The following is a 25615-nucleotide window of genomic DNA, read 5'->3' as shown; positions in this document are numbered from 1 at the left end:
TATTTTATGATTGATTTGGATTTGCTCTGACTTCAGAAATAAGTTGCAATATTATTGGGATGGGAAAGGTTTTAAAGGTAATCTAAACTTTTGGACTAATAACTTCAGTCCAAATGTCCACAGAAACAAAGGTCTGGTATTTCTCCAGCAGCTCTCTGATCCTGCTGAGCCCTCTGGGTGGACTTGTCTGCATTTCACTTTGCGTTTACCTGGAAACAGACCTGAATAAGGATGTTAGTGCAGGTAGATTATTTGGTTGGAAGCAGCAGTGAGGGGGCAGGTAGAGTGAGACAGGGGATGAAGAAATGATGATAGGAAGCAGTTTCCGGTGTGGGCAACTCTAGCTGAGGAACCAAGTAGAATGAGCCTGAGAACTGTCCCTCTGAGGACTGGCACCTTTGTCAGCTGACTCTTGCCCCCTTTGATTGAGCGTCAATACATAGGAGTATTAAACCCCATGCTCCTGAGGGGCTTCCGGGGCTCTGGAGAAAGCTCTGAGGCAGAAGAGCACAGTGTGGGACCTTCTTGAAGTGGGGCTTGTCAGGCTGCCTGTAACTGCAGCTGAGCTGAAATCAGAGGTGGCCCAAGGGTGTGACTCAGGCCTGAGTCCGTCAGGAGGGCAGAGAGCATCTTTCAAATGAAACGCCACAGACCACTGGACATCTGATGACATAACATACAATTTCCAGTGCAATTTCATAGAAAGTTTTTTTATTAGTGAAATATTTCATTGCATTAAGGGTAGAAATAAACATGTCAAGAATCACATGAAAGGAACCAGCGGTATAAACTATAGGAAGAACATTCTGCTCAGCATTTAACAGCCACAAGCAATTAATCCTAGTGATAATGCCCAGAGGGCCAAGGATGGCGGGCACCTTTTACAGAACTCTTATCTTGAGCAACTGAAATAAAAAATTAGCCTCTCTTAAGTAAAAACCCCGATAAAGGTTAGTTGTGTAGTACTTGGTCTGCCTGACCATTAGTGAGCTTTCTAGAATAAAGTCTAGTGGGAAAAGCCTGGAGCTGAATGTGGCAAAGACCATCTCCTGTCCTGTGTTCAACTCCTGATCTTCCCTGAGAGAAGTGAGGTAACCTCTCTCTGTTTGGTTTCTCCTAAACTGAGTATCATAGTACAGGACACCGTATTCTTTGATTGTGACAATCACAAAGCTTTTGGGGACCTTTCTAGGATAATAGCTCCACAAAAATGACCATGAGGAACTGTTTGTTATTTCAACCTAAAACCAAATAGGTACATTCATTCTTCTTAACCAATCTATGATCTTGACTGCAGTGTATGGGTTTGCCACAGATTTTTCAGAAGGAAAATATCAAATGTGATTTTTAAGCCAAGTAACTATTAAGAATCATAGGAAAATATTATGCTTTTGGCCTCCCTGACTGTGTGGGATTCAATCAAAAGGTGTACATCATTAACTGTAATATTATCACTCATAGTATTTAAAAATTTCTTCCTCACAGATGATTATATTCTGGTAAGAGAATGAATCAGTGGGTACGCACTGACTTATCAGTTTTATTAATGTGAATAAATGGGTGCATAACAGAATAAGATGTGCCAATTATCTAGTTAAATACTGATAAATTTTTAAAAATCTAGATATTTGGCATTATTGAAGACAAAATATCTTCAATTTAGCTTTTCACATTTCGGTGATTTGGGGTATCTATAGGTTCTATCTTAATTTATAGAGAAATTGAGAGTTTAATGAACTGCCCCTTCAAAAAGGGAAACATTACAAATTGCTTTAGGGTAGAGAGTAGGAAAATTGAGGCAAGGAAACGAAATGATTTATTACCTCCATACAGGGATCAGAAGTTGTATTTGTGAAACTGTGGCTTTTTTTCTTTCATTTGCTTACACTGAAACCCAGTTTTAAACAAAAAATCCTGCAGAATGATTCAGTTGTTAAGACATTATCTGTGCACTTTGCCATATTAACTGTACAGGTTTCTCAATCAAAAATGAATAGTGAACGTTAAGAATCAAAGAAACTGCCCTTAAATATGCTTGAATTCTGTGACAGCTGATGGTTCCCAATCCTGACGTAGGTTACACTGAAAGCCAAGAGGTCTTCTGCAGAGAGGTGGCTCTGCTTCTGGTCCCAAGGGACTTTTCTTAAATGCACTTTCTGTGCAATATTTTAAAACACCATCACTCTGTCAGCAAAATGATTGTCACAGGAAGCGTAGGGCACATTTTTCTCTATTCAGTGAGTGACAGTGAGCCACAAAACATCAGAAGGAACTGAATCTGAGAAAAGAACAACTTATAAAAACAATTTCAAAGTTACCAAGAAGACTGCCCTAGAAGAAATGTCTCTTTAGTGTAGTCAGACTTCCTGAAATTTAAGTGTACCTTAGGCTGTGGAGAGATGGATTTCCTATATTTAGAAATCATTTTACAAATAATCACTCAATAGTATTGTAATTGTATTGTAACAGTCACATTTGGCAAGGGTGATTGGGGAAAAAAATCAGTTACTGATTACCTTCTCCCAGAAACATCTTTCCACATCAAGATCATTTGGACTAAAAAAATAACAAACTACCCACAAATGTCATAACTAGCATTCTATTCTATATGAAATATCTGTACTTGTCCTCACCAACATCATTTATGCATTCTCTCAATTCACAAAAGTACAAGTCAAAAATCCTCAGGTGCTTGTCACTATCAGCTCACGGGTACCACCTCCACAAACCCCTTCCCTGCTTGATTCCTACCCTGTATGAAAGCTGTCTGAATTATTTTCCTGGAGGAATTATGAACTGAAGATTAGCAAGAAATGCAATATGGGGCATCCCTGGTGGCGCAGGGGTTGAGAGTCCACCTGCCGATGCAGGGGACACGGGTTAGTGCCCCGGTCCGGGAAGATCCCACATGCCGCGGAGCGGCTGAGCCTGTGCGTCCGTAGCCTGTGCTCTGCAGCGGGAGAGGCCACAACAGTGAGAGGCCCGCGTACAGCAAAAAAAAAAAAAAAAAAAGAAAAGAAAAGAAATGCAATATGCACCTTTTCAAAAGAGGAAATTAGATGCATTTGAATGATATCGAATGAGGCTTACCATTTTACCCTGCATCCCCAAATCTTATTTACTTCTGTTTTGTGGATGAAATGAATGGAGGAATACAACATCAAATAGTATTTATGTATTTTGAGCACAAAGTTTGGTGAATGAAGAGTAGTGAATAAGGTTAGACCAAGTAGTGTTAACAAGTGAGGCACAGACATTATAACCACGACAGTGGTCACAAAATTCTGGAGCTACCAGCACCCAACAACAAAAAAATTACTACACCAGAGTTTATTAAATACTTGCTAGACACATGAAAAACAATTTGTCAGGGACCACAGGATCCTGATGGCCAACCAGGTCAGCCTGTTCTTGAACCTCTGCCAGAAGGTGCTGAACACACGCAGGCACGGGGTCTCCTCCCTCTCGCACCAGTTGACAAGCCTGTGAGGATGCAGACAGTTGCCCCACTGTCGTGGTCCAGGTCACGACAGCTCGCACGCTTCCTTCCCCAGGCGCAGCCCATGGTTAGCTTAGGTTCGTATGAGAGGTGCTCTTTCGTCTGCAGTTCCCTGAGACCAGGTGAGAGAGGACAGCGAGGTTAGGAGATCACGTGACCAACTTCTCCCCAGATGTGAAAAGTGGAGAGAGGGGTGCAAGGAGGGGAAACTGATGGGAAAACTGTCATCCCAATCACCTTCTCTTCTCTTGGCCTGCTTCCTCTTGCTGTTTCTTTAACATTCAGCCCTAATCCTCTCCAGGAGGCCTGCTCTGACACCCCTACCCTGACACTGGACCAGAACCCTTCTCCTTGTGTTGACCTGGACCATAATCCTCATCACACCCTATTGAATTTCTCTCCTTCAGTTGGAGGCCCATCAGAGAACAATGTGTCATAGGTGATGGGTGCTCAGTAATGCTTGCCTGTTGGATATGTGAAGATGGCTAATTGTAGGAACAGTCATAATATTTACGTGGGCTTTCATCTGTGCCTATGAAAAGCTCAGTGACAGTACAATCCATCTTACATTGACTGTAAGATCAATCCATAGATAGAAATGGAAAAATCGTTGTCTCACACCTAATTCACGCTAATGTGATGGGCATGGGTTGAAAGGCATACTGGAAGCACGCAGAAGACAGGGAAATCTGAGCTTATAGGATTTAGATGGTTTCAGCCTATTTCATTTCCTATGTCACATTTGCCTCAGATACATAATGGAGGCAGTGAAGAGAGGGAAAAAAAAAGCCTTTGTTGCAAACAGAGAGGCTGGTGAGAATTTAAGAAGGGCTCATTGAAGGTGTTAAGACCCCTGGGTTGGCCTGCTGGTCACTTAGGGAAGCCAACCTAACCACTTATCCCACCCATTTGGGGCTGTTCCCACCCCTCCAGGAGAGGAACTACTCCCCTGTGCCCATCATTTATTATGCAATGACGACTCAGTGGTAGGTATCTTCTGATAAACCAGGGATTCTTTCCAAGCAGATCTCTGGCTGCCTTGCTCTATAATTATGGAGCTATTTTGTCATATAACTAATATTTATTGAGCTCTTACTAAATACTTACACTGGGCCAAGTGCTTTATGTTTAAAATATCATCAAATCCTCACAAAAAACTCCTAAGCGGGGCTCAATTATCATCCCATTTTACAGATAGAGAAACCAAGGCACAGTTTCTGGGGTCACACAGCTATTAAGTGGCCAAACTGGGATTTGAACCTGGGCAGTCTGACAAGAAAGCCCGGGTGCCTAGCTGTTTTATATTCTTCCTCTTTTTTTCAGGTTACTTGCAAAGACACAATGCTTTCTCCCAGGGGTTCCATTCCTACCAAGAAAGCCTGAAATACTGGAAAATACCATTCTATCACCCCTCCACCTTGACACACTTCCCTTGCCTCTCATTTGGCCCAGCAGTAATATAACCATGAAATCACTGCGCCCAGCATAAAACCTCAGAATCCACCCTAATAAGCCCGCTGACAGCCCTTCAGTGAAGCACAGCTGAAGTCCTCAAGGAACGTTATTCAGTAAGGGAGACATTCCTCCAGCCACTGCTCACCTCGTCCATGGATCCCTGTCCTCTGCACGCGAGCCAGGTGAAGATCAGACCAAAGAACACACCCAGCGCCATGATAATGTAGGGTATGTTGGTGATGATCTGAGTAGTGTTAATCACAGACTTCAGTCGACTTGCAGTCTCTTTATCAATGAGAACACTCTGCGAGGAGGAGCAAGAAAATAGTATTCCCTTGATTACTGAATATCCAGGGTGTAAAGTTTTTTGCTCTATCTTTCCTCCAAACCATTAAACACAATTTGGGTATGTCCTCCTGTTAGCAAACCAGAGATACTGAAAATCCTTTTATAAGTTAGAATAACCAGAGGGGGCACTTATTCACTGATGTCTCTTTTCTCCTGAAGACATGTTTTACTCAAAATTGGTGGGAAAAAGGAGGGGGAAAGTATTCAGAAATACTGAGATAATATCAGCTTTTCTTTTGTATCAGACAACTCCATGTCACCCTTCAAAATCCAACTCAGCATAACTTCCTTCCAGAAGTCTCTTTGGCCTGGTTCAAGGCCCCTTTTCTGCGCTTCCATCTCACATTCTAAAATCTTCCATCACTGTCTCCACATTCTGCATTATAACTGTGTGTTTACTTGTTTGTCTCCTCCTGACTGTGAGGTTCCTGAAGGCAAGACTTTTATTTCAGTCAACTAAACACTGGGTATAGCGCCTGAAACACAGTAGGTGCTCAATTAATGTCTCTTGATTAGATGAATGAATGAATGCAATATTCCAATAATGGCATGTGGAAAGCATCATTTCTCTCTTGGTTGGATCTATACTGATCGGGACCAGAGGTCTAGACAGAAAGTGTTCAGGGAAGTCTTGAGGCTAACCAGAATTCCAGATAACTAAGGGCAAAAGTATTATCACCTTAAACTGTGAGGTATCTGAAGAACTTAATTCTATAAAAATTATTAGCAACAACTGGGACTTTGGGCTTAATTAATGAATGGGCTTAATTCATCTGCTCAATTTGCAGATGAAGGCCCATCATGGTCAGAGTCTCCGCCTCTGGAAGGAAAGGGGTGGGAGAGCAGTCTCCAAGGTCACTTCCAGGTCTAATGTTTTCCTTTTCTAGAGAAGAGAAAAGTCAAGTTCTTTCTGGGAGGGAGTAAAAGCACGAGGTTTCACTCCATCATTCCCTGGACTCAATCTAGTCTTTAACAAAAAGTCAAAGCAGAAGTTAAGGTGGAAGGGACTTCAAATATGGTGCAACAATGAATGTAAGCTGGCAGAACAGGGCCCTTCCACACTTTCAAAAAGCCCTCCTTCCATGGCTCTCCCCACAAACAATAACCGTAATGACCCAGGAGCAACTGTAAATAGGTCCTATAAATGGTAAATACTGCCTGAATTCTTCCTATGAAACAATAAAAGCCTTGTCTTAGAACTGTAATCACAAACCCTTCAAAAGTTTATCAGTGTGGCTACCAATACAATGCTAAGTTGAAAAAGGATATAAAACCGTATCTACCGTATGGTCTCAACTATGTAATATCAAAACCAGAAAAATACTGAGGCAACATAAGCAGATATCAATTGTACTTTTCTCTGAGGGATGGGCTTGCTTATCAAGCAGTTCACTTTTTAAATACAATTTTTAATCTCCTGAGTTCTATAAAGAGCACGTTACTTTTACAAAATGTGAAACATCAAATTTTATTTTACAAAGTTGTTTTGGAAAAAAAATTTTACGACGTATTGCTGAGGAAAATAAAGCAAGTTAAAAACAATTTATCAGGGGCTTCCCCGGTGGCTCAGTGGTTAAGAATCCACCTGCCAGTGCAGGGGACACAGGTTCGAGCCCTGGTCCAGGAAGATCCCACATGCCGCGGAGCAACTAAGCTCGTGTGCCACAACTTCTGAGCTTCCTCCGCTCTGGAGCCCGTGAGCCACAACTACTGAAGCCGGCGCACCTAGAGTCCGTGCTCCACAACAAGAGAGGCCACTGCAATGAGAGGCCCGCGCACCGCAATGAAGAGTAGCCCCCTCTCACTGCAACTAGAGAAAGCCCGCGCAGCAAATAAGACCCAACACAGCCAAAAATAAACTAATTAATTAATTAAAAATAAAACAATTTATCAGTCTGGCTCAGGTTTTGCGAGAAGTCATTTGAACTTTCCCTTTCCTTGCTAATCTTTGTTACTAAATCTTCTACAAAGAACAAATATTTTCAGGGAAGAGAGAAAAATCATGAAACTTTAACAACTGTTGCTGTTAACAATGGAAGCCAGCCGATCATGAATTTGAGGGGGAAAATTCTGCAAGTTTCCCCTCAAAACTGGGTGAAAGAGAGAAGGGAAATTGAGGAGATATAACTACAGTAAATGTGATATGTGATTCAGAAAAGAATTTATCACAGGTGTCTTAAATAGTGGATGTTTCATGAGCTTTCAGAATATGCTTTACAGAACTTCAATTTATGCCTAACAATTAGGGATAACATTTCTGTGGGTACACTGTGAAAGAAATATTTCTCAAGAGAAACTCCTCTTGTTTGAACTAAGACAGGAACCAGAAAGTAGAAAAGACTCTATGCTATGATGAAGAATAAGGCACCCACGTATCACTGCAATTAATGGGCAGGTATCACATTTTATTTAATCATTTCTCAAGCACCCCACGCTCTTTTTTATTCTTTTTCTCCTCAACTAATGAACGGTAAACTAATTACCTTTGCATTTTGTTTCTTACATAACCAGCTTCCCAGAAAGAAGTTTCACCCAAATAATGTTCTTGACAAGGGAAATTTCTTTCTGTCGTTTTCAAATCTCAGACACAGGAAGATTCATGTAAACATATAAACAGAAATTTTCTGAGGACAAACAGGTTTTTAAAAATCAACTTGGGCTTCCCTGGTGGCACAGTGGTTGAGAGTTCGCCTGCCGATGCAGGGGACGTGGGTTCGTGCCCCGGTCTGGGAAGATCCCACATGCCGCGGAGCGGCTGGGCCCGTGAGCCATGGCCGCTGAGCCTGCGCGTCCGGAGCCTGTGCTCCACAATGGGAGAGGCCACAGCAGTGAGAGGCCCGCGTACCGCAAAAAAAAAAAAAAAAAAAAATCACCTTTGCCCCTTTCTCACATCTTAAATTACACATAGCTACAATCGCAGAAGTAGGAAGTTCCCCAAGCTTCCACAGGTAAAACGTACCTGTGGCTCCCTCCCAGGACTTACCTCATTGATATACATCACTGGGAAAACCAGGGTTCTAATATTTCCCGTTTCACTACAAACACAAAAAAAGAGACTATTTTATAGACATCCTCATTAGGATGGCACACTGGCCTGGCGAGACAAGTTTATATGAAAATGCCAGCCCAGTTATTTCATTAAATTACCTGGAATTTATGCAGACCTCTTATTATATCTGCAAACACCTAATAATCAGCAGTTAGATCACAAACAGTCTAACAATTCAAAGTGTTGCATATTTATGTAAAGTGTGTTTAACCAAAACACAAGATGCCAAAAGTAAATTCATCAAAATGATTACCATACTCCCAAGAGTTATTGGAGGGGAGGTTCCAGCAGAACAATACTGTCATTCCTCAGAATGTTTTATAATCAGGCTACTCAGTATTGTCTTTACAAGAGCCTGGAGCAATCACTTACTGAGCATTTACCATGCACCAGCTCTGTACCAGGTGTCTTGGGAACATTATCTCACTTAATTCTCATGGTAGTCCCAATGCAGTAGGTATTACTGTCCCAGGTTTAAGACAAGGAGATGGTAGCTCGGAGTAATTTGCCCAGGACCACCATGAGGAAGTGGTGGAGCTAGGATTGGAATTCCACTTTGATTCTAAGGCTCTAGATTGTAACTACTAAATTATACTCCCTCAGAAATACACACACAAAATGCATCCTTACAAATCACATTTGCTTTCTAGAAAGATCCCAAACACATGTGCTTAAACCTGGCAAATTTTATGGGGGGAGCCAACCAAGTTTGAATGATAGATAGGCAGACAGAAAGATTAGATAAATATAGATATAGTATAGATATGTATTACAGTTTTGCATTCTGCTTTTTCATTCAACATTGAATGAAGTCATTTTCTCAATTACCACTGAAAAGTCTGAGCAGGAGATTATACTCGAGAATCCTAATTAAGCAGATGGAGTGTGGGTACACTGGACTCCAGAGAGTATTTCACCATCCACGGGAGGGTTTGTGGCTGGCCTGGGTGGGAGCAGTGGAAAGAAAGGGAGGGAGGGAGGGAGGCAGCCAGAGTCCTGGTGAGGGAAATGCTTAGCAGAGTGGGTAAGAGCAGACGCTGGGCCTCAGTTTCTTCATCTGTAAAAGGGGGTAATACAGGGTTATTGTGAGGAACAAATGAGTTAATGTATGTAAACTACTTAGAATAATGGTTGATCCATGGAAAGCATTCTATAAGTGTTTGGTTAAGTAAAATAAGTAACTTCCAAGACCCAGGCTGCCCATGACAATGCTGATCGTGCCTCATCCCTGAAGGGCAGGGTGAACAGACTTAGAAGTGGGCTGTACCCCTCTCGACATCAACCCCACCAGAAAGTCAATGCAGCAAAACCACCCTCTGCCTCTGCAGAAACAAGCGAAACTTACATAAAGTCGTCTAATTTTTTGACATAAACGTTGATTTGGAACCTCTTGGCTGCTCTTAGGATAATTCCAGTCAACTGTGAATCAGAGAAGTAGAAAGAAAACGTTAGGATTTATTAAAACCACACACACAGTTTCTGTCGATAGAGCACCGTTTCTGGGTGGTTCTGATAAACAGGGCGGCCACTGCCACATGTGCTAGGCAGAGCGGGACGAGGGAAAACTGTTCCCCAGGACAGAATGAGAACTGTGGATTGTGTTAGGTGCCTGGTAGACCAATGTTTCTCACACTTGACTATGCATGCGAGTCCTTGGGCACCTTACTAAAATGCAGATTCTGATTTGGTAGGTCTGGGGTGGGGCCTGAGATTGAGCAGGATGCTGTCACTTTGAATAGCAAAGCCCTAGAGGACACGGGCAGGAAGGAGATCCAGCAGATACCCTGTCGGCTCTGGGTTTCCAGGCAGAGGGACAGAGTGCTACAAGGAGGATGTGGTCACAGCCAGAGAATGGTGCCCACCTGTGGCCAGGCCCACCCAACAGAGCCCGGAGGACAGACGCAGCATTGTCCTCCCATGGCCACGCCACCTTCTGCACCAAGCGGGTGGGGTTGTGCCTCACCCTGGTGACAAGCGGTTTGGCTACTGAAAAGGAGCTGACTGATGGCTAAGAGAGAAAAGGGAGAAAACCACACCTGACCTTATTCACAAAACGATAAGAGCACCGATTTCTCAAATATGAATGCAATGAGTGTAGCTAATGGTTGAAATGCCCATAAGTCGCTGTGCTCAAAGAATGTGCTGGCTCTTCTGTGACTGTTCCATGCATGTGCTCAAAATCCCAAGAATGAAGATATCTCACCTTTAATTCAGTCCCTACAGTGAAAGGTTCTCACATTGTGAAATGATACATCCTTTCAACATGGTTTTTAGGTTTTCTCCTCTATGAATATGGAATTAGAGTATGTATATATTTGATGCTTTTTAAATTAATGATGTCATATAATAACTCTCAAAAGCACCTGTATAAAGAGTTTTGCCAAAAGTGACTGAAGCTAATATATATACATTTAAATTTCAACCAAAACGTTCCTGGCAGCAGAATGTCTTCACCCTGCTGATCTGTGGCCCAGTGAGAGGAATACGTGTATGTTCAGGTCCAGTCTTTTGGCAACAGAAGACTGACCAGGTTACCTGGGTCCGATTCCAGTTGTTTCCAATGATGGGACTTTCACTGTTGCTTTTTTGTTAAAGTGGGTTTGCCAATATTTCTGCGTATTAGCTCAATACAACTCAGCCTTCTAATTACAGGGCTATGAGACTCTGCATCACATCACACTGAGCTGAGCTCCCTCCACTTGAATATGTGAATGGAAGGAAGACAATACACTTCTCAAGAGTACCCAGGGCTAAGCTGGTGAACACCGTATAGACAGAATAAAATGTATGTTTTTTAACCAAGAAGACGTGTGTACTCACAGGATTAATGTCCACAAATGTCTCATGATAGTCCTTATTTGGGTGCATGCCTTCTATGGCAGAAACAAACTTCTCATCTGCTTGGTAGAAGTGTGGGAAAGACATAATAATAGGTGCACCTGCATTTTGAGGAAAACAGAAATGAATGGTGAGGTTCTTAAAAGTCTAAGATGAATATAAAGTTCCTGACCACAAATCCAGTTCCTCAGTAGGGGGAAAGCTATACACAGAAAAGTTGGATTGGGGAGAGGGGCAGGCTAAAAGTATATCCTACATCTCTTAGCTAGGGATTTATACTTCATCTTCTGACATCTCTTTTACCCCTACATTATTTTATATCAGAATATGAAGTCCTGGCTAAATCATTTATTCTTCAACAAACATTTGCTGAACCTATAATAGACAAATGCTTTACACACATTATTTTAATTAACGCTCCCAGCAGTCCTATGAAGTTAGAACTATTTCCTTCCTTTTGCATTTGAGGAAAGGGAGGATCAGAGAAGTTATAAAATTTCCCCAAGACATCCAGCTTTCAGGCGATGGAGGCATAATTCTGATCGAATAAGGGACGACTCATTTTAAAGCACTTGTTTCAACTGTAATTCTCTACCAGTACATGGACTTTTTTCCCCCTTATCTTTCTGCTTTCCTGTTTATGTTTTACCCAAAATAGGCATCTTGCAGCATCTTAGTTCCCCGACCAGGGATTGAACCCCGGCCCTCAGCAGTGAACGTGCGGAGCCCTAACCACTGGACCGCCAGGGAATTTCCAATGTAGAATTTTTTTTAAGACTTTGCCTGGTCCTGCCATCTGCAGCCTCTGACTAGATCAAGGTCTGCCCACAGGAAGACACTGTTTTTTTTTTCTTACTTTTTTTTTTTTAAAAAAATTTCCTATTCGTTTTAAGGAACACATAGAGAAGCAAGTTATTAAAGGAAACCTATTCTATTGATAGATTTTGCTCTTGAAAAGAGGAGAGGGACTCAATAACTGCTGCCAGGAAAATACATTTTGGGAGAAATTAGCTTAACGGCAAGTAGTTTAAGTCTGCTCACATATCCTCCAGCCCATGGCTCAGACACCTCACTTGTCATACACACAGTTCTGCTCTCTGCTGCTACACAGTTTCACGAAGACATGATTTCCTTCTTTGTGACCTACACTGACCTTTATTTATTGATTTTTTTGGCTGCACCACGTGGCTTGTGAGATCTTAGCTCCCTGACCAGGGATGGAACCCAGGCCCTCAGCAGTGAGTGGGCAGAGTCCTAACCACTGGACCGCCAGGGAATTTCCTATACTGACCTTTAAAATGTATTTTTAAAGATCTGTTAAGGACTTAATAAGGGCCAGACACTGTCCTGAGTGTTTTACATACATTATCTCTAACCTTCACACAACCCTCCAAGGAAGTTATAATCACCCCCATTTTACAGATGAGAAAACTGCTGTCTGGAACCCTCCTTCAGCAACGTGGCCAATTTGCTAACAAACAGAAGTCAATCCCAGATCCCCCTGACTCCAGAACGCTCACTCATCCCACTAGCCAGAATGTTCCCCTGGGGAATGCAAAACACTTGAGGATAGTCCTGAAGGGTAATATTTCAGTCCACATCTGGGAACACAGAACAGGCAAGAGGAAAAGGATTATAGCAAGAGGTAGGACTGTTGCAAAGTAGAATCCTTCTGTTGGTTCTGACATCAACTTCTTGAGGAAGCAGACTGTTAACAAAACAACAAGAAAAATGTGTCTACGTGTGTGCCTTGAACCACAGAAACATGGGTTGATCGGGCAGGTGCCATTTCAGGACCATCCCCCAGTGAGCAAGCAGGAGAGGTCTGATCTCTAGGTCAGGGGTGTGTGTTCCCCAGAACAGCGGTTCCCAATCTCGCAGGTACCACCTTTATGAGAATCACCTGAAGTTCATTAAAACTACAGATTCTGGGGTGCTAGCAGGTGGGCCCTGGGACAGATGTTTTTAATGATTCTCCAGACAGTTCTGAGGCCAGGCTTGGGAGCCATGACCCCATCAGACAAGGAAAGGGAGGGTTATCCCAAAAGGAGATTTTCAAACCAAATGGACACGGGGGCAAAAGTTAGCACATCATTCAGGAAAAAAGTACAACTTTAATCAAGAGAAAGGAGTTACAGAGTTTCTCAAGAGAAACTTTAAACAAGAATTGTAGCCTCAGAAAGATCGCAGTACAAATATGAGAAGACCCTAAGTTCTAGCAGGAATTTGCTCAGAGGTAAGGATTTTATAAAAATCCCATTCCTTCTCTGAGCCCTGGTTTCCACAATTATGAACAGAGGCTACTGGCTGTCTCTCTAGCAAGGCTATTGTGAATATTCTGCAGCATATGATTGCAAAAACTAGTCCTCGTAATGAAAAAAATGCTTCTGTCAGCTGCACCCCTGATCATTCCACCTCATTCACGGAAAGGAGCAGATTAGCTCAAACATTAAGAAACACTGGCCCTGGACCGGTTTCAAGAAAAAGAAAAACAAACTCTTAAACTACTTCCCAGGAAAAACATAACACGGCAATCTAGGAATAAAAATCATTACAGGAAAGCCAATGCTTTTTTTAAAAAAAAACTATGCTATAGCCATGGTACAAAACTTTTTTTTTTTTTAATTGCAGTTCATTTACAAGGCTGTGTTCGTTCCTGGTGTACAGCAAAGTGATTCAGTTATACATACATATATATATATATATATATACTTTTTTAAGATTCTCTTCCTTTATAGGTTATTACAAGATATTGAATATAGTTCCCTGTGCTATACAGTAGAACCTTGTTCTATTTTATTTTATATATAGTAATTTGTATCTGCTAATCCCAAACTCCTAATTTCTGCCCTCTGCTTTCCCCCTTGGTAACCATAGGTCTGTTTTCTATGTCTGTGAATCTGTTTCTGACAAAATGTTATTCTTTTTTTTTTTTCGGTACGCGGGCCTCTCACTGTTGTGGCCTCTCCCGTTGCGGAGCACAGGCTCCGGATGCACAGGCTCAGCGGCCATGGCTCACGGGCCTAGCCGCTCCGCGGCATGTGGGATCTTCCCGGACCAGGGCACGAACCCATGTCCCCTGCATCGGCAGGCGGACTCTCAACCACTGCGCCACCAGGGAAGCCCCAAAATGTTATTCTTGAAAGGTCAAAATCGCTCTTTCTATTGGGCTGACAACATTCTCTGTTGAAGAACACCAATCCTGCATCCAGACCCTCCTGCCCATGTCCCCTCTCTGAGTTCTTACCGTTCTTGCAGACGCTGACATTCAAAACTCCTGAGCCCAGGCAGTTTCCTTTAGGTATACAGAAGCCAGCGTTGTCTGAGGTATTGGCTAATATTTCTGCAGGCACCTTAAACCTCAAGGCAGGCAGTCCCTGTACGCTCTCAAAGTCACTGAAAGTTATATATACTGACCTGTTAGGAGGTAAGAATAAAAAGTCAATGTGAGCTCCCATCAGCATGATCTGCCCGTACCAGTGAGCTAGGCAACCGTTCTTGGGTATAACGTGGCTAAAAGCTTACAGGATAAGTGGAAAATGAAGAGGCAAAAGAAAGCTTGAAAGGAGCTCAACCCATTGAATGTGTAATAAAGTAGGAGACAGATTATAATGAAAGATGTTTAAGAGGCAGCAGCTATGCTAACATCTTAACAAGACTTAGAAAAAAAACATAACGTGGGGTATAAAATCAAGAAAATGAGTTAGAATGGATATTTGTGCTGAAAGAAATGAGTTGCCTAGACTAGCATGGACACATGCCAGGGTGAGGCAGAGGCAAAGCGAAAGCTGAAGAGTTGGCAAAGCGTGTGGCCCGGTAGATTCTGCAGGCCTGGAAAAGTGCCCCATTAGACAGATACTTGATTAGAATATATACTTTTTTTTTTTTTGCGGTACATGGGCCTCTCACTGTTGTGGCCTCTCCCGTTGCAGAGCACAGGCTCCGGACGCGCAGGCTCAGCGGCCATGGCTCACGGGCCCAGCCGCTCTGCGGCATGTGGGATCTTCCCGGACCAGGGCACCAACCCGCGTCCCCTACATCGGCAGGCGGACTCTCAACCACTGCGCCACCAGGGAAGCCCCTATATTTTACTTGTAACATGATATTCTATCAAACAAATACCCCATTATTTATTTATTTATTTATTTTTAAACTTTTTGTTTGTTTGGTTTAATTTTTGGCTGCGATGGGTCTTCGTTGCTGCGCGCAGGCTTTCTTCCAATTGCGGTGAGCTGGGGCTGCTCTTCATTGCGTTGCGCGGGCTTCTCATCGTGGTGGCTTCTCTTGTTGCGGAGCACGGGCTCTAGCGCGCGGGCTTCAGTAGTCGCAGCGCGTGGGCTCAGTAGCTGTGGCTCGCGGCTATAGAGCCCAGGCTCAGTAGTTGTGGCGCACGGGCTTAGCTGTGCTGTGGCATGTGGGATCTTCCCGGACCAGGGCTCAAACCCATGTCCCCTGCACTGGCAGGCAGAATCCTAACCACTGCGCCACCAGGGAAGCCTCATTATTTATTTATATTTTCCTTTTCACAGGCACTTAGATTTCTTTGGATGGAAGAAATTTTCACATATTGAAATATGGGGAAGTTATTCTGGCTAACACATGATTTAACTTAAACTTTATGCTAATGGGAACAGCCTCTCTCATAGCCTATCAAACACTCATTGTACATCTGCTTTAACCATTAAAGTAAAGAATGCTTTTAAAAATCAAAATGGAGTAATTGTGGGTCACATTCAGGATGGAGCCGGGTGGCCATTGTGGATGTGGTTTCAGACACATTCCTGCATCACTGTGAACATAAATTTTCTGAACTGCATCAAACTCAAGGACACCACTAGCCGTTCTCAAAACAGTATCTGCTCGCAGTGGCCAGCTGCAACCTTACGGTCTCAAGGTCTCCCCTTGTAACTATGCAACCATTTCAGATCCCAACCAATCCTTGCTTAACAAGCACTCTTACTTCTTGCCAGCCCCAGTTATAATTCTTGATAAACAACTCACGTAACTAACTGCAACCTTGAGGTTTTTGCCTTTGTACGTCTCCCCCATTTTGTAGTCTGATAAAACACAATTCAAGTGCTCCTTGAATCAGTGCCTCCTAGGCTACAGTCCTCAGTTTGGCTCAAATAAAACTCTTTTCTATTCCTATTATAGATTCTTTATTATTTCCGTTGACACTTCCAATTTTTCCTAACTACAATCCATGTTGCAGTGAACTTTTCTGTATAAATCTCCTTCACGTATGTACACGAGTTCTTCAGGTCAGGGAACCTTCATAGGAGAGAAGTGCGGAATCATGGGGTTTGCACGTCTTTGGCTTTACTAAGCATTGCCAAGTGGCTCTTCAGAAGTAGTGGTACCAAACAAGAATGAGTTTCCTCTGTGCCATATCTTTAATAAGCCTCCTACTACCCTCTGAAGTTTCTTTGTCTCACCCATTGCGCTCAAACATATTTTCTCTTCCTTCAGTCCTTTCACAAATATTGACTGAAGGGAGCAGCTGGATGGAAGGTGACTGAGATATTCCACATGAAAGCTGGAAAGGGTCTGCACCATGGCACAGAGAGCAGGGATGGAGTGAAAGGAGAGCTCTTTCTGAGGAGGATGGATCCCACTTGCTGACTGATTCAGTGCAAGGGAAGAGGGAGATTTATAGTGATTCTGGAAGGGCTGACTGAGGAGGTGCTCAGTTGTGTGAGATATGAAAGCCAGAAGAACAGCTGACCTTGAGAATATTGACTCCATAGCATCAAAGGCAACTAGATTAATTTTTTTTTTTTTTTTTTTTTTTTGCAGTACGCGGGCCTCTCACTGTTGTGGCCTCTCCCATTGCAGAGCACAGGCTCCGGACGCGCAGGCTCAGCGGCCATGGCTCACGGGCCCAGCCGCTCCGCGGCATGTGGGATCTTCCCGGACCGGGGCACGAACCCGTGTCCCCTGCATCAGCAGGCAGACTCTCAACCACTGCGCCACCTGGGAAGCCCCAACTAGATTACTTCTGATGGAGGAGAAGTCTCACAAAAAGCCTTGCAGGAGTGAGTGGGAGAGGAAAGGGAGGCTGTGTGCTCAGCCTCTCAGCTGAGCAGTTTTAGGGTGAAGGGCGGGAGAAGCAGCAGGGATGACGGGGAGCTGGGAATCAGGTCACAAACAGGAGGCCTTCCTGCCACAGAGGGGACTTCATCATGCGCGTCTGGACAGAAATAGCAGGTGGGAGCCAGAGAGAGGTTGCGGGCCACGTGTGAGCAGACGGGATCAACAGGAAGGTTAGAGCTCAGCAAAGACCTATGGACTCTGAAATACGGACTGCAGTATGCTTTCTTTACCTTCTATGGAGCGACCACCTGTTGACCGGAAGAAGACCAGGGCAAATTTCACACCTGACAGAGCATACCATAATAACAAAGAGCTAACATTTAATGTTACTGACAGTGTGACAGGCCCTGGGCTGAGTATTTTATTAAAGTAACTCGTTTGTCCTCCAAACAACTCCCAAGGTAGGCAACTCTTTCTATCCCTATTTCACAAACGAGGAAAGTTAGGCACAGAGTGGTTAAATAATGTTCCCAGGGTCACACAGCTGTAAGTGGTGGAGCTGGTATTCAAACCAACACAGCCGGGCTCTGGAGTTAGTGCTGTGAACCACTACACTTCGCTGTTTCTCAATATGCCATCATCGTTGATCACTCACTAAGCATACATACCCTCACCGAATAAGTGCAACTATATATAATTCCTCACATTTTTGGTGGTCTTACAGTCAAAGAACTTATTTTTCAGGTTCTTACCTGCAAAAATCAGATGGGAAGACATAAAGGATTTCGTCTTTGGTGATTAATGGGTGAAAAGAATCTCCGTCTGTTCCGTTGATCATATTGCACTCGTCTGCTGTCCACCAGTCAAGTGACCTGTCATTGGGAGACAAGAAAGAGTCCAGAGGGTCACACTTGATTTTAGTCTTTTTTTTTTTTTTTTAATGGTCAGGACTTTTCAAGACTCAACTGGGAGCTGGCTACCCACAGAATCTTATTCACACGCAGACACAAGGGTGGTATTGGTTGGGGACTGGATCAAGAGGTGGAAAAGCAGGCCCCCGATCCCCAATCAATTCTGACAGAGGCAACAGCCAAAAATCCTTCTTCCCTTCCTCTAAGACAGAGTATCTCACGTAGAGGTTTGGGAATATGCACTTACTTAAAGCAGTGATCCATTTGGCATTTACAGTAGCTTTGTTCACAGCCAGCCCGTGGACAGATGAGCCCTGGACAGATATGGCAGGGAGATAATATTTGTGACAGAGCATTAACTGTCTCCCCCTCCAAACAGCTAATGGAGGATTTCTTTTGGGTCACAAGAAAGTTTAACCTTGAATCAACTTTATGCTCACTGAGAGCACAGTTGAGATGGCGGGTTTTTAAAAATTAATGCCTTGAAAAATGGTATAAAATGCAAAAGACAGGAAAGGACAGGCAATAAATAGTAATTCTTCTAACTTCTGGTCAAGGTGCCCTTCTAAGTTCGTGAATTGAGGACGTCTTCCAGTGCAGTGGTTGACAGAACAAAAAAGAGAACATTTAAAAGGTCTATACCCTACTCAAACACAAAAGAACATCTCCCTAGACAATGAAAGGTGATAACTGCCAAGTTGTGAGTAAGGCTACAACTGCCAGCCCATTGGACTGCAGGTCTGGAAGCCAGGAGAAAGATCTGCAAGTCTAGTTCCTGAGGTTAATGAGGATTAAAAGTGGTCCAGCAAGGGTGTGAAACCAGGATCTGGGGGCAGGGATTTTCTGGTCAGCGAGAGAGGCCGAAGAAAGCAAAGCTGAGCTGCTGGGAGGCAGAAAGCCCCAGGCACAGCCTCACATCCAGAACCTGAGTCAAGCTGCCTGCTGACTCTTTGGCCAGATCTGTGATGAACCCTGGGTAATCGTGAGGTGGAGACCCACCATGTGTACTGGTGTTGGGGTTCCTAGGTAGGCTACATGGAGGCAACTGCAAAAGTGTTACCTAGGGAGAGGTGAGAGGATAGATGGATGGTAGGTAGAATGGATGGATGGATAGATAGATAACAGACAGACTTCCCAAATAATTATTCTGCAAGTCAACATTTTTTTTAGTGAAAGAAACTTATACTAAGAGATAGGCAACAAAATCAACAATAAGATGAATTCACCTGAGAAGAAATTAAAATAATTGAACAATCTGGCTAATAAATATGTTGTTTAGTATCCTCAAAGAGACAAATGGAAGAATAACATCTGTTAAAAAAGAATGGTAAATTATTAAAAACAAACAAAAAAGAATGAGATAAGAGTAGTGAGACCCAAAGAATGAAAAATAGAAACCTTCAGAATAAAAACACAATAAAAAAGTTTTCTGAGAGAAAAACCCCATATAGGGATAAGCTCTAGACTGTAGGTAGTTGGAAAGAACTGGCTAACTGAAAGATCGCTCTAAGGAATTTATACAAATATAAACTCAGAAAGATTAAAAATTAAAGGATCAAGATACAGAGAATATATCAAGAGGCTCCAATAAATATTTAATAGGAGTTTGTGGGAGGGTAGTGAGAATAGAGTGAATAACAGAGAAGCAATAATTTAAGAGATAATGGCTGAGAGTTTTCCAAAATTTAAGAAAGATACGAGACCTTGGATTGAAAGTATGGCCCAAGGGCCAAATAGAATAAATAAAATAAATTCAAATCTAGATATGTTGCACTAAAACTGCAAAAGGCCAAGGAAGAAGATAGATATCAAAAGCCAATGGAGTAACATCTTCATAATTCTGAACTGTCAACCTAGAATTCTATACCCAACTAAAACCATTAACAGCTGAAAGTGCAATAAAGATATTTTTAAATATGCAAAGTCTAAGAAAGTTTACCACCCACAGATCCTCACCGAAGGAACTACTAATAGAGTGTTTCCCAACCTAGTAACATTTTGAGCCTGATTAATTCTTTGTGGGGGACTGTTCCATACACTGCAGGATGTTTAACAGCATCCCAGGTCTCTACCCAGTAGATGCCAATAGCAACCTCCAGTTGTGACAACCAAAAATGTGTCCAGGCATCACCAAATGTCCTCTAGAGAGCAAAATTGCCCCTGTTTAAGAACTACTGTACTAATGACCTTCAGCAAGAAGAAAACTAAATCCAAGGGGAAGATGTGAGAAGGAAAAATAATAATAAATTAATAAAATATGTTGGTATGTTTAACTATTCACTATAAAAATAATGAAATTTTACTTATATTTGGCTTCTGAAGAAGGTGAAACAAGTTGTAGACAAGAATAACATAGAAGGTACGGGTATTAAGAAATGGGTAAAGTTATTGTCTCATTTGAAGAAGAGAGATAATAGATAGCTTTAGATTCTGTTAGAAAAAAAATTGTTAAAGACAATCAAAGGGTAGAACAGATATAAACCAGCTAAGGGTGAAAAATAATGTCAAAATGGGTCTCAATATATCAAATAATATATCATTATATCGTAAATGTATCAGTAATTACAACATGTATATAAAAGGATTAAACTCTCCTATTAAAAGGAGAAAGAAAATATGGAAAGAAAATAACAGATTGGGTTTAAAACAAAATCCAGCTATATTCTGTTTACAAGTAAATCTCCTTCCCAGCTCAGTACCCAGTCATCTAGTTAACCCTCCAAAGGCAATACTGTTGCCAGTTTCTCATATTCTTTTAGGGTTCTTATATCCTTGGGAATGTGTGTGTGTGCACGCATGCGCTCCCTCATGCATGTGCAAATGTATGTGTATGTACCTGGATATGTGTGTTTTAAAAAAGTTAAATAAACTTAAAATTTAAAAACAGTTTTTGCTTTACAGAAAAGTTGTGCAGATAATATTCCACACCAGTTTTTTTGCCTGTATTTCTGGGAAGCTGCGAAGTAAATTTAATGTTCAAGAACAAAATCCCTTTTACCATAGTTCCTGAAGAATTAGCCTCCTTTTCTCTTGAAGATTCCTAATTTCTATGACTTAAAAAAGTCATTCTGCTTTATGTGTGGCTTTATTGCAAGCTGCCTCAGTCCCTATTTGGAGGTAGTTTGTTTATAAATTATAAACATTAAAAATATTTTGAGGGCTTCCCTGGTGGCGCAGTGGTTGAGAGTCCGCCTGCCAATGCAGGGGACACGGGTTCGAGCCCTGGTCTGGGAGGATCCCACATGCCGTGGAGCAACTGGGCCCGTGAGCCACGATTACTGAGCCTGCGCGTCTGGAGCCTGTGCTCCGCAACAAGAGACGCCGCGATAGTGAGAGGCCCGCGCGCTGCGATGAAGGGTGGCCCCCGCTTGCCACAACTGGAGAAAGCCCTCGCACAGAAACGAAGACCCAACACAGCCATAAAAATAAACAAATAAAGCGAACTGTCTAAATTAAAAAAAAAAAAAAAAAATTTTGAAATGCTATAATGCTGAACTCAAATGTATTTCATCTTAAAAAAAAATACACAAACAATGCAGAATCACTAAATTAAATAAAAAAAAAGAACCTCTCTCCTTCCCCCAAAACAAGCAGTGATTTGAGAAGTATTTGCGCTGCAGCTACATATCATTCAATGACTAAGCGGAAGAGCAAAACTTTTCATTGGCTTGTGATTCCCAATCTTGATTTACAAGATAATAATTTTACATATTTACACTGTATTATTTATATTATAGGATATTTTACATAATTATAGATTTTTTTAATTTATAGGTTTTTCATCCAAAAAAATGATAGTGCTAAACTTCTTTGAAATAAAGCAGAAGTGGACGTTCACTTAAATGAAAATTGAAAAAATAATTACACCAATAAATCATTAGACTTACGTTTTTCCATTCCATTCCACAATCTTGGAAAAGTTAAGGTAATTGTCTTCTCCAGTTAGAAAAACATAGTCTCCATCATTAGTCCCATTTTTCTGAAAATAAGTGAATATGGTCATTTATAGTAACTGTGATGGTTCATTTCATGTGTTTACTTGGTTAGGCTATGGTGGCCAGTTGTTTGGTCAAACAATACTCTAGATGTTGCTGTATCTTGTAGATGTGATCAGTTCGGTTTCAGTAAAGGAGATTACTGTTGATAATGTGGGTGGGCTCATTCAATCAGTTGAAGCCTTTAAAAGCAAAGTCTGAGGTTTCCTGGAGAAAAAGAGTTCTCTTCTTAAGACTGAAACATAGAAATCCTGCCTGGGCTTCCAGCCTGCTGGCCTGTCCTACGGATTTCAGACTTGCCACTTGCCAGGACCCACAAGTGCATAAGACAATTCCTTAATATAAATTCCTGAACAGATATATAGATCTCCATTGATTGTGTCTTTCTAGACAACCCTAACTGATACAGTAACTAACACATTTAATCTGTAGGAAACTGCCCTAGTTGGGCCTAATTGAAACTGCCCTAGTTGGGCCTAATTGCCTCATGGGACTGAACCACAACTAGGGAATAGAGCAACTATTTTGCTAAATCCCATATTAACCATATTATTACTTTATGGTTTTAAAAAGTATGAGCCCAATTAAATAATGGACAAAGGATTTGAAGAGACATTTCTCCAAAGAAAATATACAAATAGCCAATAAGTACATGAAAAGATGCTCAATATTGTCAGTTATTAGAAAAATGCAAATCAAAACCACAATGAGATACAACTTCATACCCATGAGGATGGCAATTAAAAAAAAAGGAAAAGAACAATTGTTAGTGAAGATGTGGAGAAACTAGAGCCTTCCTGCATTGCTGGTAGGAATGTAAAATGTTGCAGTTGCTGTGGAATACAGTTTGGCTGTTCCTCAAAAAGTTAAACATAATGTTGCCAGATGACTCCAAAATTCTACTCCTATGGATATACTCAAGAGAATTCCGCTCCAAGGTTTATATCCAATGGTCATACAAAAACTTGTACACAAATGTCCATTTGCAGCATGATTCACAGTAGCCAGAAAGTAGAAATAAACCAAATATTCATCAACTGAAGAATGGATAAACAAAGCGTGGTATATCCATACAATGGAATATTACTCAGCCGTAAAAAGGAATGAAGTGCTGATACATGCTACAACATGGATGAATCTTCTAAACATTATACTAAATAAAAGAAGCCAGACACAAAAGATCATATATTATATGATTTCAGATGAATTTCATTCCATTTATAGGGATGTCCAGAATAGGCAAATCCATAGAGATAGAAAGTAGATTCGTGGCTACCAGGAGCTGGTGGGAGGGGGAATGGAAATGACTGCTAACAAGTTGTGTTTTTTGGGGGGGGAGGGGCTGATTAAAATGCTCTGGAATTGTAAAGTGCTGGTGGTTGCACACCCTTGTGAATATACTAAAAAACACTGAAGTGTACACTTTTAAATGGTGAATTTTATGTTAAGAGAATTATATCTCAATTAAAAAATAAAAAAGCATAAATCTAGGGCCAGGACCCAATTATACTTGAATAGAAAAAAAGTGGTATTAATATAATCCCATTTTTCAATTAAAGTTTTCTCGAGCTGTATATTCTTTCCAAGTTACACTTCTTAATGGCACAGACAGACACACTGTACATTCTTACAAGTTCTTCATCTGGGATGGAGCTTTGATTTCTGGGAAATAGCATGGGTTACTCTGAAACATTTAAATGCTTAACCACTTAGTTTAGACCACATCTGAGTTAAATGGAGGACTTCAAGAAGCAACATACATGTATTTATATTTTAGTATTTTGGTCTGCTTCTTTTCAGTCTTTTTTCTAGACAAAATTTGTTTATAGAACTAAGATATATTATATATAACATACACATATAGTATCTGCTATACACAATTTTTATACATATATACAATTGTGTATACATATATACAATTTCTTTACTTATGTGTATAATATATTTCCTGTATTATCGAAAGTTCTTCCTAGGTACAACTTAATGACCCCATAATATTATGTGGAAATAATTTAACCATTTTCTTATTATGAATATTTAGTTTTGAATTGTTTTGCTACTATAAATAATATATGAATATCTTTATGGCTAAAAACTTTTTCCGTGCTTTTATTTTCTAAATAGACCACTAAAAGTGAAATTGCCAGATAAAAGAACATGAACTTTTTTTTTTTTTTTTTTTTGCGGTACGCGGGCCTCTCACTGCTGCGGCCTCTCCCGCTGCGGAGCACAGGCTCCGGACGCGCAGGCCCAGCGGCCATGGCTCACTGGCCCAGCTGCTCCGCGGCATGTGGGATCCTCCCGGACCGGGGCACGAACCCGCGTCCGCCGCATCGGCAGGCGGACTCTCAACCACTGCGCCACCAGGGAAGCCCAACATGAACGTTTTTTAAACTTTTGAAACATAGTATCAAGTTGCTCAAGGTCACCCAGTGGAAACAGCAAGATAAATCAGTTTACATTCCCCAAATGCCTTTTGTTAAACTTTGCTTATTGGATCAACAAAAAAGGGGTTTCTTATCTCTTTTCACATTTCTGTATTCACACTCTTTTTTCATTCAGTCATTTTGCTTAAAAAAACATTCATACTTTTTGTGAATTCTTTTTTCAATTTTTTTGCCTACTTGGGTTCTTCTTTTTGTCACTTAACACTACTTCACCAACTATGTCAATATATCAACATGGTCCATATACATAATAGTCATGTTGTGTTCCACATATGAAATTTTACATGAGTTTAAGATATGAGAAAGGACTCCTCTTTAAGGGCAACAATACGAACATACAATTTAGAAGCAAATTCACATAAAAAAATGCTGAACCACCAAATTTTAAAAATGCTTGTGTTACTTCTTGAAGTTCTCCAATGAACTCAGATGTGGGTTAAGCTAAGTGGTTAAGCATTTAAATATTTCAGAGTATGTCCAAGAGTTCTCCCCAGCTGTTACTGGCCCAAGAGTCAGACACTGAATGTCAATGCTTCCCTGTTACTTGCTAGAACTTTTGTTATTTGAGAACAAGCAGGAATAAATAGGTTTTGTGCTATTGCAGTAGGGTTGTGGGTTGAATACAAGGAACATATCACTGCAGGAGGTTGAGAAATGTTCTGAGAATAAGACAACATTCATACCACTAGCGTAATACATGCATAATCTATCCTCCCAGTACAATTGGCTGGACTGGCTGACCTCTCAAGGATACTCCCCAGCCACCATCGCTTTAGACATTCAAGAACCCACACTCACTGGGAGGTGCTTGAACTCTCTTATGCCAAGGAAAACAGAGGTACCCTAAAATCAACGGGTAAAGATTTGCTGATTGGCTTTCCAGTATGCAAATAAGAGCACCTGATATCCAGCCAGGTCCCTTGTTCTCAGGAGCTCTGTGCCAACACTCTGTCTGTATTACCTCATCCTTCTCACTCACACACCCTGTCCCGCACCATTAATTGTTTGGCTGTTTCATCATTAAAGTCTTTGAAGGAAAA

General features: G+C 41.5%; 1 protein-coding gene across 1 annotated transcript in view; it reads right to left on the bottom strand.

The window, feature by feature from the left end:
• Positions 1 to 694: 694 nt before the first annotated feature.
• Positions 695 to 25615, bottom strand: part of SCARB2 (scavenger receptor class B member 2) — a 68306-nt gene continuing 43385 nt past the window's right edge. Inside the window, exons 5-12 of the mRNA XM_004280185.4 lie at positions 22021 to 22112; positions 17975 to 18094; positions 14437 to 14606; positions 11172 to 11290; positions 9697 to 9770; positions 8286 to 8337; positions 5100 to 5258; positions 695 to 3611 (exon numbers count right to left, since the gene is read on the bottom strand). Coding sequence (XP_004280233.1) covers positions 3573 to 3611; positions 5100 to 5258; positions 8286 to 8337; positions 9697 to 9770; positions 11172 to 11290; positions 14437 to 14606; positions 17975 to 18094; positions 22021 to 22112 — 825 coding nt within the window. The 3' untranslated portion in view covers positions 695 to 3572. The remainder of the gene's footprint in view (positions 3612 to 5099; positions 5259 to 8285; positions 8338 to 9696; positions 9771 to 11171; positions 11291 to 14436; positions 14607 to 17974; positions 18095 to 22020; positions 22113 to 25615) is intronic.

This window comes from Orcinus orca, chromosome 4 (assembly GCF_937001465.1).
Source record: "Orcinus orca chromosome 4, mOrcOrc1.1, whole genome shotgun sequence".
NCBI lineage: Eukaryota > Metazoa > Chordata > Mammalia > Artiodactyla > Delphinidae > Orcinus > Orcinus orca.
This window is presented reverse-complemented; position numbering and strand designations above follow the sequence as displayed.